The following is an 18,960-nucleotide window of genomic DNA, read 5'->3' on the forward strand; positions in this document are numbered from 1 at the left end:
TAAAGTTTCACTTTTTCTTTTCCCCCATTTTAGAAGTCACTTTTAAATACACTGAGAACATTCTGCCTGTCTCCTCTTTTCTCTTTTTAAAAATTCAACACTAACTCTTCAGTACTGGATAAGCTTTCATAACAAGCAGGAAATGCTTTTACCTGAGACTGACCTTCTGCCAACTTTCTGGGGCGTACCCGACACAAAAATCCACAGATACACAGGAGCCAGTCTTCACCAGCACGTGGGCCGATGCCAGGCACAATGACCAGCGTGACCATTGCAGTGACCAAAACAGGTCTCCCTGCCTCCAGTTTTGGCTTCTTCTAATTCATTCCTACACTGCAAACAGTTGGCCTTTCTCCAGCTCTAGTTCAGTCCTCTGTCGCCTCTTAATTCTTTCTTTCCTAAGTTTCCCGTGTAGAAGATAAGTTCTTGACCTGGCAACCATGGCTTAGCCCACCTGCCCCACTGCCTTCTTATCATCAGGCTTGCTGTCTCCCCTCTTCTACCCCTAAACACACAGCTCCCCTCAAGTTCCAGCCAGATACTGTTCTTCCCTTTACCTCCTTTGTCACTGCCATCAGCTGAAGCTTCCTTCATCTTTCTGTTTTTGTTCTGTTCTTTTTTTCCATTGATTTTTAGAGAAAGTGGAAGGTGGGGAGGGGAGAGAGAGAGAAATGTGAGAGAGACACATCATTGGTTGCCTCCTGCACATGCCCGACTGGGGCCAGGGATCGAACCTGTAACCCAGGTGCATGCCCTTGACTGGGAATCGAACCCACAACCCTTCAGTGAGGGGTGAGGGGAGGGTGGGGGGACACTCTAACCACTGAGTAACACTGGCCAGGGCTTCTTCCTTCATTTTTCGTCCTCAATACCACATGCTTAGTTCAGTCCTCCCTGAGCATCTTGTCAAAAATCCTCCCTCCTCCTCTAATCTTAGGTCCGTGTGTACCACTATTACAGGACTTTTATCATGTGCTGCCTGATGTCATATGTACTTGTGAGCCAGTCACATTCCATTCACTTGTAAGCTCTTTAAGGACGAGAGATATATGATTCTTCCATAGAAAACTTCAGATTTTGTGCTATTCCAGTTTTTAATTAAAATGAAAATGTTATAGAATTTAATTAAATTCTTTTTCCATGATTTCTAAGATAATAATATGAACATTTACAGCAGCAGCAGATGTGTTACCACCTGCATATCATCTCCAGCTTCATGTGAAGAGACAATGCAAAATGACTCCAACTTTGAATGTGCCAAGTGGCATTTCTCCCTGGATATACTAGTAAACATCTCCTGAGAGATCAGGAGAGATGCGTAGAAGATTTTCATAGAATGGTAGGCTGAATAACTAGCTCCAAAGATATTCAAGTCCTAATCCCTGACATTTGTGAATGTTACCTTATATGGCAAAAGCAACTTGCAGATATGATTACAATAAGGATGGGGAAATGATCTTGATTTATCCAGATGGATCTTAACTATAATCACAAGTGTCCTTATAAGAGGAAGACAAAGGAGAAGGCACTGTGATGACAGAAGCAGAGATTAGAGTGACACACTTTGAAGATAAAAGAAGGGGCCACAAGCCAAGGAGTACAGGCAGCCACTGGGAGTTAAAAAGGCAAGGAAGAGAGTTCTCCCCCAAAGCCTCTTGAAGGAACCAGCCCTGCCAAATACTTTGACTTTAACCCAGTAAAACAGATTTTAGACTTCTGACCTTCACAATTCTAAGAAAATAAGTTTATATTGTTTTAAGCCACTAAGTTTGTAGTATTGTTATAGCAGCCACAGAAAACTAATACACATGGTAAGTTAGTATTTAGCATTTCTGGGTACCACACTATAACACAGTAGTTCTCAAAGTGAGGTCACTGGATCAGCACTGCCATCATCACTACCTGGGTACTTACTGGAGATGCAAAGTCCAAGGCCTCATCCAGACCTACTGAATCAGCAGCTCTGGGAGAAAGCCTGGCCATCAGTGATTTAACAAGCCCTCCAGGTGATTCTGAGGCACGTTCAAGTTTAAGAACACTCCTGGGATATTTTCTCTTTGAACCTGGTAATCAACAGGACGTCACACATTTTAAAAGGATGAAATAGTTTAACAGAATGTCACTTCTTTGAAACAAAGGCTATGAGAACACAATGTGAAAAACAGCAAGGGCATTCCAAATATACTGCAGCACAAAAAAATTTTTTTAAAGTCTTAAAATAACAACAATAGAAGCCACTACCAATCTATAGTGACTTGGAAACTAGGGGGCATTAGTAACCACAGCATAAGTAAACATCATCTGTTCTCCCAGGAAGTAGTCCTGTTGTGAGTTGTCAGCCTCTCCTTTGTGGATGTGTGTTCCTCTCCATAGCAGATCCTTGATTAGAGGTTAAAAGTAAAAAATAAAATATCATGACACAGAGTTTCTTAATAGGTGTTCAGCCTAAGCAGAAAAATTATTTGGCACCAGCCATTCAATACAAATGGGTGGATAATAACTAGACTGCAATGCCTGAAAAAAATTACCTAATCCTTTCCATTGTTCACTGCCTTATGGAAGCCTGAATTCCTTGAGGACAAAATAGCCATCTTCTCTCAGTTTTGGAATAGTAGTTCCAAGGTGACTGGCATCACCAGGCTTTGCTCAAAAAATCCTAAACAGTGACAGCAATGGCCTCCAGCGGTCAGGCCTATTCTCGTTAATAAAGGAGAATGGGAAAAAACAAAAAAGACTGAACCACGGGTCCCACCTGACAGCTGACTCTCCCTGACCCAGGCTCCACAAGCCCTCCGAACTGGCTTCTCGAAGCTACACGTGGAGGTCTAATCAGAGTGGGAGCTGGCCAGGTTGGAACGCCCACCCTCGGCTCCACATCAGCTGCTTGTCCTAAGTACTCCCGCCCCACTTCAAACACACACAGAAGACTGGGTCTTCCTGGAAGAGACAGAACACCCATTTCAAAAGCAAAAGTAGAACATCTCACTACTTTTTCCAGAAAGCTGTTGTTTTTAAGCAAAGATCTCTGGTTGGTTTCATTATTGCTGATAAGGAAAACATTTCATGATGATGACCACTGTTTGTAAAAGTTATTAGCTCTCAGGCTTTATGAAAACAAACCTTAATAAGAATAGCTCTTTCCTCGTTAAATTCAAGAAAGGTTTTTTCTTCAGGTGTCAGGTGATGATTCAGCTAATGCAGAGTGAATGTGCAGGTAAAGATTTTGATACATGGATCAATTGTTTCATATCAAATTACCTGAGCTCTTCTGAGGGTGACTAGTTTTCTATTCCCCATGGAAACGGGAGAAGACTACAAATGCGATTCAGTTCTCCGGCACTGCCCTGAGCCAAAGGAAGCCTGTGTAGCACTAGCTTTATAAATGAGGAGCAATATAAATGAGGAGCATATAAATGAGGAGCAATGTCTTCATATTCAAGTTCAGCTCTAAACTTTTGAGACGTATAAGTTTATGCCTTTAGGGAACTGTCTAATAATGAATGTGACATTTACATCAGTTATTTTAGTAGCCTATGAGATAGCTTTTTGTTACTTCAAGTTTCTATGAACTTGATCCTTTATTAAATGAGCTGAAAAGGTAAGATTCATGGTTTGATCAAGCATCAAATCCATAAATCCTTGTATAAATAATTACATAGAACAAGTGTCACTCAGTAAGACAGCAGTCGCCACTTGTACTTGGGAGTTGACACAAGTACCTTTTCCTCCCACAAATATCCATTTCGGCTCCATGAACTCCTAGAAATCCTAAAATCCTTCTACTTCACTGTCAGGAGAAAGCTGTTGGTATAAATGTCATTCTTTCCAGACAAAGTCTGAACACAAAGCAAAGACAGCCTGGGCCCTCACTAAGGGTCAGGCATTATATTGCTCTTTCAGTGCTCTTTAGAGAACATTTTACACAACCCAAATTAAACTACTGCATCTCATTAAATACAAAACTGTAAGGGATAACCTCAGTGTTGATGAAATGGTTTTATCATCTGAACAATTTTTCATTCATTCTAGACAATGAACAATTTCACCTAAATCACATTCCCCGAAATGTAGAAAGTAACTGAGTTGTCCAAATTAGCTTCTTACTGTGAAGAGTATATTAACGGTTTACTAGTCACACTGTAGGAATTAAACATGTATCATGAAAGGAGAAAAAATTTGTGTTGTATAATTACACTGGGTTGCGTAAAAAGGGACATTTATGTCCAGTCTGAAAATTAGTAGACAGTTTCTGATGAGATCCAAAAATACTAAGAATGCAGCAAGCCACACATTCTTGGCTTGGTCAATGTGACTTCATTTGAAAGTAGACAAATAAGCAAGTTTGGTGTTTAATTTGTGCCTTTTGAATATCATCACTAAGTTTAACTCTATAGTCTTTGGATAAATATAGTTATAAGACAGAGCCTTTGCTTTTTCTTGTTAACTGGTCAATCTTGATCAGTCCAGTAGGTCTACTGAGTCAGTAATGAAGCCTGGATACATATAGACCATCTGCCAAAAATACCTTGATTTAAATCTCAGCCCTCCCACTGACTAGCTATGTGACCTTGGGCAAATTACCAATCCTTTGTTAGCCTTGGTATCTTCATTAATAGGGGTGAGGAGTTACACTGTGTAGCCCATGAGAAATGAATGCTAAGTGACCAATATAATGCCTGGCCCTTAGTGAGTGCTCAGTACCATATAGCTATCACCATTATAATTATGATTATAATTTTCATCAGTGATTCAAAATTTCATCCCAGTTCTGCATTAAGCCAATTGCATTTCCAAATCATTCTCCCAATCTAAAAGAGGTATGACTTTCATTGTGAGAAAAGCTTTTAAATGCTATATGAAATGAAGAATTCCTAGTTATTATCTAATACAGGTCATGTAAATCTGCTATGGGAATAGAGCTTGAATCTTAACAGAATCCCATCAGAGACTAAAAAGCTCCTTAGAAAGTCTATGCTTTTCCAGAGCATTCCAGACAATGCGATCATGTAAAGAGAAACCCTGAGAGGAAATTCAGGGACTATGGCAGTGCAAACTAGGCAAACATGAACAGTAGGATTTTTTTTGACAAAATTTCTGTATCTCTTTGCCATTTATATGAAATTCAACTTTTAAAAATGTTTCTCCTTTTTAAAAATTGCAACTGTAAGCTCTTTCATAACCAAAGTATATCTAAATTTATGCATAGTCACTTCCATTCTAATTCCTACATCTTAGGGTTAAATTTTTAATAGAAGAAAGAGTAGTAAAGACATTTTGAGAAAATATCTATCTTCAGTTCTGCCTCTCTAAAAGGAATCTTTTCATTTTTACCTATTACCTTCCATTTATCTATATGTCTGGTTATCACAGCAAAATGTACAAATGAGTTTGTTACTTATTTTCATGTAAAGTTATACTAAAAGTTTTATTAGGACTATAAATAATGTAGTTACTTTACAGTTATTATTTTTAATGGTTGTGTGTTATTTTGATAGCAATATTTTAAATAATTCCACCAATATTATACATTAAGATTGTTTTAAGTTCTGTTTTGGATTTGTTGTAATTTGCATGCATGTATACGTATATGCATATATATATTTATTTAAGTTGTAATAAATAACTTTACAAATGTATTTTTTTGGTTCTGTACAGTTCTTTTCTCAGGATAAATTCATAGGAGTTGAGCTGCTGAGTCACAGTATATGAATATACTTGTGGTTATTATCCTAAATAACCATGTTGCTTTCTAAACAGGTTGTATCAACTTACCATAATTATTAGCTATTGCAAATTCTTCACTAAATTACGCAGTATGAGTTTAAAAAATGTTACATTAGTCTACACTGCTGATTTTGGAGATGTAGAAATGAAATCCCAGAGAGATTAAGTGACTTGCTTAAGGCTCTAAAACTGATTAATGGCTATGTCTTCCGATGATTCTTAAGGGCCCTCCCTGTATCACATTATCTTTAGTTTCTTACTGGCCTCAGAATGTTCTTCTCAGAAAGAATGTCAGCCACATGCCAACACAGAAGGGCAAATGACAGGTATGAGGGAAATTAGGAAAAATTCAAGAAGACAGATGTGGGTAGAAGGGGGAAAGGAAGATACAGCAAGGAGAAGCATTGAAGGACAACTTCCTAAGGCCATTCCAGATCATTTCCATTCCAGAAAGTGTATTTACCCATTCGAAAGCATCAAACCATGGTCATGACAAGGGATCTTACTTGACTAGGAGACAGTAGTAGCACAGTATTTAAAAGTTTCATGTCAAGGGATTATAGAGGATTTAGGCATTCAGTTTCCCAACAGATCCCATCTCTCAATCATTAATAATTAGTGTTATGTCTTATATTTTTAAAATACCTTATAGCTTCCACAGCATTCCTACACACAAGCTGAGCAAGTCAGGACAGGTATCCTATTCCCACTTTACAAATGAGAAAATGAAGTTTCAGAGAGCAAAGTTCCCATTGAGCATAATCGGCAGAGGCAAGGCTGAAACCTCCATCCTGACTTCTGACTTTATGTTTTCCCTAGTGATGTGACTTTTATTTCTTAATAACTAAGGTGAATTTACCAATGAAAATAAATAAGTAAATAAATAAATAAATGTTACTTGAACTGCTAGATTTTTGAAACTTGTTTTTTAAGATTTTTGTTGTTTTTTTCCCAAAGTGATCTAGAAATTTTAAAGACCACGAGCCTAACTGGCCTCGATTTTTTGCCTCAGGCAAGTCAATTCTTCCTTTTGAGATTGTTTCTTCTTTTCTGAAATGAGACATTTGAGAGAGTTGATTTTTAGGTCTTTTCCCAATGTTTGTGTCTGTGTCGTGTGCAATTCTTACAAAACTATTTGAAGGGGGCCATTTTCTTAGGTAAAACTCTAAATGTTAAATCTCTTTAAACAAGTGACGCACGCCAAGCAATTCCAAAATATTTAAAATGACACAAAGAACAAAATTAAAATAAACACATTCTAATAGCTGGAGCTAGACAAATTTTATTTTCGCTATCAAAATAGGCAAAAGTACAACAATGCTGTTTCCATTTCATAAAGATTCCAAGCATCACACCAAGGGAACACTCTGTGGCTTTCTTTGTCGAACTTGGAGAAAAGCACGCCAAGTGGATAATGCAAGGCTATTCCTTAGTTCAGGTCAGACTCAGACAGCCTAAGAGAAGGGCAGAGTGCTCATGCGGCCAGAAGAGTTTTCAACTGTGGCTTTTCACCCTGCAGTTAGTCACAAAGTCAACATAACAGGTGGCAAGTTGCATATTTTTAAAATGTAATAAAATAAATGACAGTAAGTTGTCAGAGCACACAGCCGAATGCAGCACCATGGGAAGGCTGGGCTAGTTATGAAGATACTGCCTCTCAGCTCCAGAGCCGGGACTCTGCAAACTGCACTTCAGCTGCCTCTGGGAGCTGGTGCCTCGCTGGGTTCTGCCTCCTGGAAGGCCCAAGAGGGAGGCCGGAGGCAGCCAGAGGAAGATGAAATAGGCCCCTTTCTGCTCTGCTTCCCCCTCCTGTTCACCCCCCTCCCCCAGCAATGCAGCTTCACCCCTGCAGTGGCCGTTCATCCCAGTGGCGACAACTATTGCAGTGAGCGCTTTTCCTCATTTCCAGAACCAGCCCCATCGTGGAGCCTCAGAGACTCGGCCAGGTCAGTGTTCCCTCCTCACAGGTCTTACCCGCTCCATGGTTCCTTCTTCAAGCTTCGAGGTTCTGACCATCCAACTTCTTCCTCTAAGCCCTGGTCCCCAGGAAGGCAGCTTCTCCCTGCTAGTGCTCAGTGCAGTGCTCATCAGTGTCACGTACAGACAGTGCTAGTCCTTGAAATGTGAGCTGCTGCTTCACCAGAATGTAAATGAGTCACACCACCAAGCTCACTGTGTAGTTCAGCTGACTTTTCTTCATAGGTAGACTTCCTCAAAAAAGGAGCAATGAGCTGATTTACATTCAGGTCAAGCTCCTTATCACAGACTGCTAGCAAACCATCAGCAGATCAATTACTTAGAGTAACACAGTGTAGTGGCTCCCCCTCGGTGAATGATTCTGCATATTATAGTCACTCCTAAAATAACTCCTGTGGTTTCTGTCTTCTATGGAACACTGACTGATAGACAGGCTAGGTATAGCTATATTTTGAGTAAATTCTATATTTTAATTATATACATGTGTACAAAATGGATTGTGATATAAAATGCACCATAAGGCAAAAAGTTGGAAATACATTAGCCTACTATGTAGATTATAAGAAAAAATAGTTACCTAAATCCCAGTTGCACATATATCTGCATTGCCTTCCTGTGACGCAGTATTTTTAAAAAAAATAAATAAAGGAATTAAAAGAAAAATATTCAAAGAACTCCATCCAACACAAACTTCCATTTACAAATGAGAAAGAAGATAACAGTAAAAGAAAGATAGCTTTCTCTATTTTTAAAGGCTTGATATGTGGGATCTTTTGGGACCTAGGAAAATATGTTAATTTGTATGAGTACACTGTGTGGAAGGATTTCAGAGCACCTGAAGTAATTCTGGGTCTTCTTTTATAAAAGTACTTGTCTCTGTCAATCATATTAATTCATAGGCAAAGAATCATTTGTGTCCAGCAATTAGGGGAACAGACTATTGAGCCAGGCTTATCTTCCACTATTGAAATATTTCCTACTAAGGTAGTAATAACTTTACTTAATAGTTCACTAACATGTCTGGAAGGTCAATGCCTTCTAGAGTACACTTCCATGATCAAAGTGAATGCTATCAAGAAAGGCAGATCTAAGCTAAGAAGCTAAGAAAACAAAGACAACATATATGCACACCTGAGCATTATCACATCACTATAAATGAAGCTCATTCCCTTATGTGTTATCATGGAAGCTACAAAAACATCTTGTTGATTTCATATAAATAAACATAGATACCTTACAGGGTATCTGAAAATTGTAAAAATATAGGGCTAATTATTTCATCATAATATTATAGAACTATTCATAGGGCAAACATTTAATTTATCACCCAAACTGGGTCATCTGAGTATAAGGGGGAATTAACCCTAAGCCTGCTTGTCTGGTTACCCAGCTCATGCAGAAAGTCAGCCCGTGTATTGCCCCAAAGATACATTTACACATCAACTAGAAGAACTATGACAATGTAGATTAAGTCAACTCATAAGTCAAATGAAAAATAAAGTACGATGGATGAATAGTTCTCTGTGCTTCTAGGCATCTTACATATGAAAACATAATTTCTGTTTCATAGGGTCTTATTCCATGACATATCCTTTGGCTTTGCTCAGAATAGCTGGAATATTTTTAAAAATAAAGTACACATGGCAACCATGAAAATGTGCCTCTTGGATCTTGGATGGCTGAGAGTGTAATTGGCCCAGGGCCCAGCTGCTGTGCTCTAAAATCCACAGTTATGTTTGCATGAAGGCCATTGCTGGACAGGTTGCTGGCAGCCAATGACCGAGAACAACAGGAATACTAAGGACAAGCTCATTTCTGGGAGACATAGGTCTCCTTTGATAGTCAAATGTGGCTCCAGGACTCCACAACAGCCTTACTGAACTTTCCTTAGAAAGGCACAGCAGTCCTAGAGCTTCGCCCAACTTTCTTTCCTTCCTTCCCTCTCTTCTGCACTCAGGGTCAAGCTTACATTGTGGTCGGAAGGCTCTTCCAGCTTCCCTTTGACTCCCTCCCTATTTTCTCTCATGGGCATTTCCCCTAACGAATTTCTCACACATTTAATCTCTACTTGGTGTCTCCTCAGAGGATTAAAACTAAGACAGTACAAATGTTTATTGACATAAACCTAGTTTATATGTATTTAAAAACTCTTAACTGCCTTATTCCTAAGTACAAAAAAATATTTTAAAACTGAGAGCACTTAAATCAGTCATATTTACACATTGAAACTCTACTAAAAACCCAGGTAAGTATGTATATTCTTCCCATACAATTAAGCCAATTCTAATATGAAAAGTTAACAGCCTTTGATAAAACTTCAGCATTCAACTTGAATGTATTTCAATGGCAGAGAAAACTGAAGCTACTCTTACATAGAGATTAATACCTCATAGACTCATCTACAAAATAAGGTGTTTAGGTTATATGCATAACTTTTGCATCTAAAAGTTTCAAAATTTATTTATTAATTTATTTGTTTGCTTTGAACTTTTTAAGATTCTCTACCCATTATTGAGGGTGCCTGGTGCTTTGCATTTGATAAATATATTTTTAACTGTATCATAGAATTTCAGGTAGAAAGGGTTCTTAAAGTTACTTAATCCACCCTAGAAGATGAGATGTATCAGGTTCATTTGACCTAAAGGCAGAAGAAAATTGGACACTGCAAGCTGCCCATTTTTCTAACAGTCCATTTAATAACCCATAGTTTTGATGCCAGAATTAAGAAGCAGCTGTGGCCTCTCATCTCTTAATATTGGTTCACTACTCTGCCATTTTATTCTAAGACATGTAGGGCATTGTGAAAATCTGAATTACCTTCTTTTGATTATTTCTGCTGTTGCCTCCATAATAATTCTGTTCCCTCTCAGGTTAAACGAACAAATATATTGTCTACTCCAAGAAAGTTAATAGAAGTATATTTTCAATATCCATTAAAAAGTATTTAAAGTTATATAATAGAAACAATGACTACATTGGGTCAATTTTGCTAACCTAACTGAAGAAGGAAGTCATTTGGAAATCATGCTGAGGTTAGGGCAGACTGGTGAAGTGGAGAAAGTACTGGAATAAGAGAGAGCAGTGTGTTTCATTTTACTTTCAACTTTAATAAACTCACTGTGTGACCTTTGGAAGGCCACCTATCCTCTCAGGGTTTCTGCTTCCTCAGCTGTGAAATAAGAAGATTGAGCGAGATGGCTTATGAAGTCCTCCACAGCTAGTTCAGCGGCATGGATTCTATGTGCACTTTCCTATGACTAAACTAAACAATACAGTTCATCCACAACTGACTGCCCCTTGAATAGTATTAAAGGAAGAAACCCGAAATACAAATAATTCAACGTGAAGAACAACATCCAGTTGTTTTTTCATTTTTTTAAGCATTTGTCATAACTAGGGTCAATTTGAAAGGGAACTGGTATAGTTTAAGGAAAGATAATTTTCAAACAAATGCTCTGCTAACAGGCCCTCTTACAGCCTTCTACAGAGCCACTGAGGACTTGGAGATTAAAAGTACTCTTGTTCCATTTGTTTAGGGACAGAGTAAAGCAGAGCGAAGTGTCAAAGTGCTTCCTGTTCTGATGCCGATGGCCAGGCTGGCTATATGAGGGCTATAATAGACCATGTCCTACAGATCTAGGGGAAAGGACAAAAAAGTGCCCCTGGCTCTCACTATCTTTCCTTCTCACCATCAAAGCCCTTCACCAAACAAACCCCACATGAATTCCAATCCTTGGCCTCAGCAAGGCGGCGTTCTCATGAAGCACAACTCTGCCATGTGTGCCCAAATTTCATGCAAAGATACTTCCTTTTCCAAGGTAATGAAGTTGTAAGCATAACAGCTCTACAGTCATTCTTTCCATTTTTTCCCTAAATAAGTTTGAAAACTAGAACAGTAGGGTTCCAGAATAAGCAGTTTCTACCACATTTATTTACCCAAGTTGAACATTTCTTCATACGTCAAGCCTATAGAATGAAGCTCATCCTTTTGAATCAATTCAAATGGCCTCTGGGGCATGTGATCTTATTAAGTGAAAAAATAAGTGTAGTTACTAAAGGAAAAGGCAACAAGTAAAAAGAATATTTCCTTTAGGAAAACATGATATTGGGAAACAGCCACTCTTCATAACAGAATTTGCCGCAGGCAGAAAATATCTTATAACTCAGACTTTAAAAATAAAAATGTATTTGCCATTTTCACATCAATGTTTACATGAAAATTCACTAGTAAGGCATACCACTTGGCACAATGCCCTATTTTGGAAAAAAAATTTTTGAACTAAATAAAGATAATATTGCTATAACTTTAAAGGTTAATAATATAAAATATTTTAAAAAACAATTTCCCATTTTCTGCAAAAAAACCACTATTGTTAATATGTGCATTACTATGAGAAATAGGTCTTCATGAGTCTTGACTTTAATAAGCAGCCTCAGGAAACTGCTTTCATAGATGCAGGAATTGCAAAGCAGCAGGGGAAAGACAATCTATGAAAAGAACTGAATTTTCCACCAGTAGCTGATGTTACCCCCGTTAATAACTATGAAGGCACTAAAATATAATTTCTGTTGGTGACAATTACAATGATCACACACATTACAACTGATTTTTTCAAGTTGTGTGATGTGTGAAGTGTAAACTAACTGCTTTCAAAGCCTCAGATGGATTTTATGAGGCTCCTAAGCCCACAAGTAATAAATAACCAGCTAGAGTGGTCAGAGGGCTTAGCAACATTTTTCACTGGAAAAAGAAATTATTTTCAAAAGTATGTTAGGTATCTGCGTAAAAATTACTTACTATAAAGAACAAATTGCAAATAATCAAAAATAATGCACAAGTAATTCTTAGGAAGCCTGTTATGGTTGTTTAAAATATTTCTACTGTCACACAGGAAAAAAAAATGAGATCTAGGCTTACAGTTACATAAGAATTATATAAAATAACTTGGCATATCTTACCTTTTTCAGGAACCGGACTCCATAGGTAAACACATAAAGGTAAAATGAAAATCTCCACCTGTAGAAGGTTAAAAACAATTCTATGACATTCAGTTTATATATTTCACAGCATATTCTGAAATACGTGTTTGAAAAGTCCATTAAATTTGCAACTCCATTCCGCCCCTGCCCCAACCCGAGATTAAACTTAATACGCAACTTCAGTGCTAGCTGAACACATACACTCATGTGCATGGCTTGCTGCGAATGTTTTAAATATGAGTAATTATATTCACAACTTAAATTTCCTTTCACTTAGTTAATGTATTTGCCCATTTGCTCACCTTCTCTTTCCTGCATGTGAATTTCCTCTTGTTAATCACTCGTGAAAGGATATATTTCAACAATATGAAGCTATATAAGATAGATTTGAATTCTGTCTGATTCAGATATTAACTGAAGTTCATATCTGTTTTAAAAATAAAAACCTTAATATTTTTAAATCAGGTAAGATATTTTTCTTCGTTTCTTATTTACAGATATTAATCAACATCTTTGTGGATGTTACTAAATAAAGGAACCCATCTGGACTCTAAATCATCCATCTGATGTACAACTTAATGACAACCTTATACCATTCCAAACTGTAGGTCTAGCTGGTAGACTTACACTTTTTTAATGAGGAAAAAAATTTTAAGTTTGTCTTTGATTTTAAATGATTTGTGTAAGTCTTCTAAAATATGGCTTTATTTATATAGACTCTAAATAAATTAGATAGCTAGATACTACAAGAGCACTCTTACCCTAGCACCCAATTCCCAACTTTATTTCTCATATTTTCTAAGTGTGAACAGCTGTGCCTGTAAAAGGGGCTATATTTCACTAAACAGCCTTTTTCAGGTTATGTTATTAATGGTGTTAAGATACTGAGACTTATAAGTTGTAAATTAACTCAAAGGAGGAAGCGACTAGTCAACTTCAATTTGTCAGGAGGCAAATTGCTTTTTGTGTTTGCAAGCCATATAAAAATTTCAAGTAAGGTGAAAGAAAAAAAAAAAAGGTTATTCTAGGAGATGATTCAAGTTTTAGACAAAATTTTCTGATTGAAATGACAGCTACCTTCAAGTAAGAGACAGAGTAATACCCAACAGCAAACACAAGTGTCCTTCAGAGTTTTGTTCCTGGGTTAAGCGACTCCCCAAACGTCTGAAATTAAAGTCAGAACTAACATTTAGAGAAGAGCTTAGAACTTCAGGGTTGAAAATCTTCAACTAATAATTCATAAAACCTGAATGCAGTAAGAAACAATAAAAACTGATGGAAGCAGTAATTATTCAATGAAAGTTTCCAAACAATGTAGAGAAGCAATGGCTCTAAAATCTCATGCAAAAGCTCCCTTGTAAGTAAAGGTGGCTCACTTACTTACTGTGGAATCAAAATCAAGGACTTAATTTTGGCTTTGAGGTTTTTTTTAAATTTAAGTATAGTTAGTATGCAATCTTATATTGGTTATATTAGTTTCAGGTGTACAATAGATAGATGAATAGATAAAGAAGGTGTGACTGGACAAAGAAGGATGAATGGATAAAGAATGGACTATTTGCACAGCAATGAAAAGGAATGAATTCTTGCCATTTGTGACAATATGAATGGATATGGAGGGTATTATGCTATGTGAAATAACTCAGGCAGAGAAGGACTTAATTTTAACCCCATCTCTCTCCATTATCAGTTTTTGGTGGTTGTGGGTGAGAGTGTATGTTTCTTTCCATTTGGGTGTATACAAATTCTGGATCAGAAGCCAAGAACAGGGATGGCTTCAAGAGCATGTAACTTGTGCAAGTACGTAGCTGGTTCTGGTTAAGACACATAGATTCTCCAAACTTTGGACAGATCTATTAATATCTATTAATATCACTCAACTTCAGTTCCATCTCTATAATGGGAGAGTAGGTTTATATTGTACTGCTTTTGATATTACACTGGTTGCCCAAGGATTTAATAGCAGAAGTAATCCCCACTTCTCTCTAGTCCCTCTCACTCCCTATTACATTTATCCAACCTACTTCATGAATTTGCAGGCCACTTTTCTGGCCCTGAAAACAACTGAATTTACAACTCCTAGATTAAATAATTTATAACAGCTGCTTCAGCTCTAAGACTTTTATTAATAGGCAGTGATCAGGCAGTTTTTATGTAAAATAAAAATTTTATGGAAATCATTGGAATTCTTACAATAACTTATGTATCAAAATTTTTATTTCATCACAAAAATGACCCAGTTTTCATAAGACATAGGTTCTATTACAGAAACACAGATGCCTTCATCGTCTGCATAACAACTTGTGATGAATATTTACAAGGAAGAGTTTATTTCCATAAAATATCTGCAAAAAGCAAAATTTTCAAGCTTTTTACCACATGCAGAAAGTACTTTTTTATTTGCATAGTTTCATATACGTAAGTTAAAGTTTTCAATGGTATCTAGCCACCAGCCCATGATAAAGGCCTCTCCCAACCTCCCATAAAAGTATCTATAAAAAGAGGTAAATAAAGGTGTGTGCTACCACAAAAAAGAGGGAATAACCTTCAACCTATTCTCCAAGAATCAGAGAAAAAAGTGTTACAGCAGGAAAAAAGATAAATTAGATTATTTAATGAAATATAAGGCAACAAGAAACAGCCATGGGTCTTGAAGGAAGTAGAAAAATCTTTGAATATCTTCCTTTGTCCACTTTCTGTCATCTTGTACAGAAATACAAAACTCTGTATCATTCAGAAACCTAGTCAGCTCTCTGTCCTGAATGATGCTTTTTGAGGAAGCAGAAAAATCTCCTCACCCCATCAATTAGTTACTGCTACTTTCAAATGATAAGTGGGAAGAAAGGGAAGTACTCAGTATCCTGGGAGATTCCGTTGCAGAAAAGATGATTTTAGGGTGAGATGATATTGTGGCACTGCATTCTGGGTATCAGCTTCTTATATAATCCATATACAGAGTAACAGAGAACAAGGCATTGGAGATAGCTGCTTTATATAAAACTTTTTTAGTCCATTGAGAATGCAGCAGGGCCTATAACCTGTTTCAGGGTCTAAAAGGGGACTTTTATTGGCAAGCAGAGGACAGAGAGTGAGGTCAAGAGCAACCCAGGCACCCTTTCTGTGAGGAGGTCTACATGGATATTTCCAAATTCAGGAATAATGAAATTAAGAGCTAAATATCAACACTGGTCTACTAAGAAGTACTGCACATGTGTGGACAGAAAAGAGCATGCTGAAGACTCAGAGGAAGAACTGTCTCCTAAAAATGACTTCCTAGAGGAATCAGAAGTACATTTTAGAAAAGTATTTGGCATTGTTAATATGATATAAGAAGATATGTCCCTGAAAAACAAAGTTGGAAAACCATAAATCAATAAAGATGACTGGCTAAGATAAAAAGAGATTATAGGTGAAATAAAGAAGCTAAAAATGAAGTGACAGGATTTTTACCCACATGGGTGGGGGTAAGTAGATACATACTGTGTAAAATGAAATAATTGATGTAGAAGATAAACACCCACATAAGGCTGGAGAAAAGAACCAACAGATGAAAGAACACTCTAGATCTGGAGGACAGAAAAACCAAGCCTAATTACAGTTGTTTCTGAGAAAACACAAGAGAAGAACTGAAAGAGAAGTAGCAGAGACACAATTTAAAAAACTAAACTGATAAACAGGGCTAAATCATATTCCAAACAATATGCAATTCAAAGCCACATTCTGACAAAAATTTTGAGTCCTAGAATTAAAATTAAATAAAAATCCTTTCATATTCAGGCATGAAAACAAAACAAGTGAAGACACAAGTCAAATGAAAATAAGTCATCATTAAAGGAAAAAATGTCCTGTTGGTCTCAAACTTCTCCTGTGTATCACAGGAGAAAAAGCAGACTCACTCAATCAAAAAAACTATTGCCAGCCAAACTGCCTTTCACTTGTAAAGGAACATGAAAAATAGTCTCCCGTGTTTACAGGCTCTGAAAACATATTGCTCATTAACCTTTCCTCAAAAAGTTACTTAGGCCAATTCCAACCTACTGAGATACAAATAAAAATTAAGAATTCAAAAAGTACAATTTTAGAATAAAAGGACTATGGCTAGTAACATAAAGAATTGCCTTATATTTCATTGTCAAATTAAACACTATTGTTCTTAGGGATAACTTATTATAAAATATGTAACAACAATAATCAATGAATCCTCAGATTGTATTAATGAAAACAGGGAATGAAGAAGGGAAGCATTACATTTATTCTTCTACAGGGAAATTTCAAGAGACACAGTTGTTATGATAATATAGTCAAAGAAGGTTCCTTTAAAAATGTAAAGATGGCCTCTGGTTAAAGATGGCAAAGTGAATGCATGAATTTACCTCCTTGCCTCTATAATGTAGCACTAAACAGGCAGAAGAGGGAATCTGTTAACAGCGTAAACTCATCAGGACGCAGAGAACAGGAGTGAGGGTTAGCAGAACAAGGAGCTGGATCCTGAGCTGTTGGAGGTGCCAAGAGCACTGGCAATCCCAGAAAGACTGCAAGGTACGAACATATATTGGCAGCGATTTTCAACCATTTTCTTCTCATGGCACACACAAACTAATGACTAAAATTCTGCGGCTGATCTGACACACACACGAAAGGTATAACTTCGATTCATTCACAGCTATTGCTGGGTTGGCTGTTGTAATTTGACAATCTAAGGGAAAAGAGGTCAGTGCCCCTGACTAAATAGTCAGGTATTGCATGTTTTAAAACTTCTTGGGGCACACAGGTTGAAAATTGCTGCTCTATTGGAAACAGAGGCCAAGGGATTAGTTTGCCCAAGGCCACACTGTTGCTAAGTGGCAAAACCAGAACCCGTACCTAGCATAGTCCTGAATCTAAGGCTGCTCTCAAATTCCACAGAATTAGAGTGCACTTCTTTGTCTAGAGTAGTCAGTGTGTTCCACTACATTTGTCTGGACATGAAAACCTTTTATATCCATCAAACTTGAAAAATTAAATGGAAAGGTGGTAAAACTCCCACTCACTGAATCTGGTTTATTGTCCTTATACAACGAGGCTGAAACGGCTCTTTGTTTAAATCAAGACTAATAAAATGTGCCGTAAAAAAGCAGGAAATCAGAGAGTTGATTGAGGTCTTGTGTCTTGCTGCCAGGTGTCACCCAAATGGTACAGAGACCCTCATCTCAAGAAAAGGTGGCAGCAGGGGGAAAACATCCAGAGTGGCCCCCGAACTCAGCTCAGAACACCATTCTAGAGAGAGCAGGGCTTGTGCATGGGCCATTTTACTGACATCTCTGGAGTGCTTCTTCTGTGCCAGGTGCTATTCTAAGCACCACAAATAGGAAGTCATTTAGTGAAACTGTCCCCCACACCAAGGTAAGTACTATTGTCATTATCTCTCTCTGTCTTTCAGATGAGGGAACAAGCACAGAGCAGTTTACCAATTTGATAAATGGCTCATAGCTAGCATGGGCAAGAGCCAGGACTGGAAACTAGGCAGTTTGGCTCCAGTGTCCCGGCTCTTAACCACTAGGCTATGTTGCCTCTTCCTGATTTTACACACCTGAATATTAAAGACAATGTACTCAGCTAACATGGTGTTTCTAACTGAGAAAACATTAATGGACACCACCTAATAATAGTCTCTGTCCTGATGTATAGAAACTGGCTGCTTGCAAAACTGGAACCAGGGAAGGGCTGCACTGGTTCTTTTTTCAGTACCAGGGTAGTTAAAACAATATTGAGCTTGTCAACTAAAGTCAACAGTAATTACCCAGGGGGCCCTTCTCTGTCTTAGCCACTCATCCTCTCTACTTGCTAAAATACCACTCCTCTCTCGGGATTTATGTCAAATGCTAGTTACTCCATGAAGTCAACTTGTCTAAATGTTGCAACATTAAGACCATTGCAATTCTCTGACGACGTGTTCCTTACCTTTTTAATCTCATCTTTTCTTTTTTAAAAAAAATCTCATCTTTGATTACAGCCACAAACCTCTGACTTGGTTGTGAGTTCCAAGTGGGTAAGACTAAGTCTTATTTACCTTTCTGACAGTAAACAATTTTTTGTGAGAAATAGCTCCTAAATTGACACCTGAATTTTTACTAAAGGTATGAGTGCTCCCTTCATTTATTTACTTTTAGTTTATTTTAACCAAAATAGTCCATCAAATAATTTTATCAACTACTCTGTATAAAACATGCATAAAAAAAGGGAAAAGACATGACAAATACGGCAATTTAAAAAATAATCTATATAAAATCTGGAATCAAA

The 18,960-nt window shown here is 37.4% G+C and overlaps 1 protein-coding gene across 1 annotated transcript in view; it reads right to left on the reverse strand.

Annotated features, from left to right (window-relative positions):
* Window positions 1–18,960, reverse strand: part of CERS6 (ceramide synthase 6) — a 236,077-nt gene that overhangs the window by 93,267 nt on the left and 123,850 nt on the right. The window contains exon 4 of the mRNA XM_016200210.2: window positions 12,661–12,718. Within this exon, the coding sequence (XP_016055696.1) occupies window positions 12,661–12,718 (58 nt within the window). The remainder of the gene's footprint in view (window positions 1–12,660; window positions 12,719–18,960) is intronic.

This window comes from Miniopterus natalensis, chromosome 8 (assembly GCF_054644295.1).
Source record: "Miniopterus natalensis isolate mMinNat1 chromosome 8, mMinNat1.hap1, whole genome shotgun sequence".
Taxonomy (NCBI): domain Eukaryota; kingdom Metazoa; phylum Chordata; class Mammalia; order Chiroptera; family Miniopteridae; genus Miniopterus; species Miniopterus natalensis.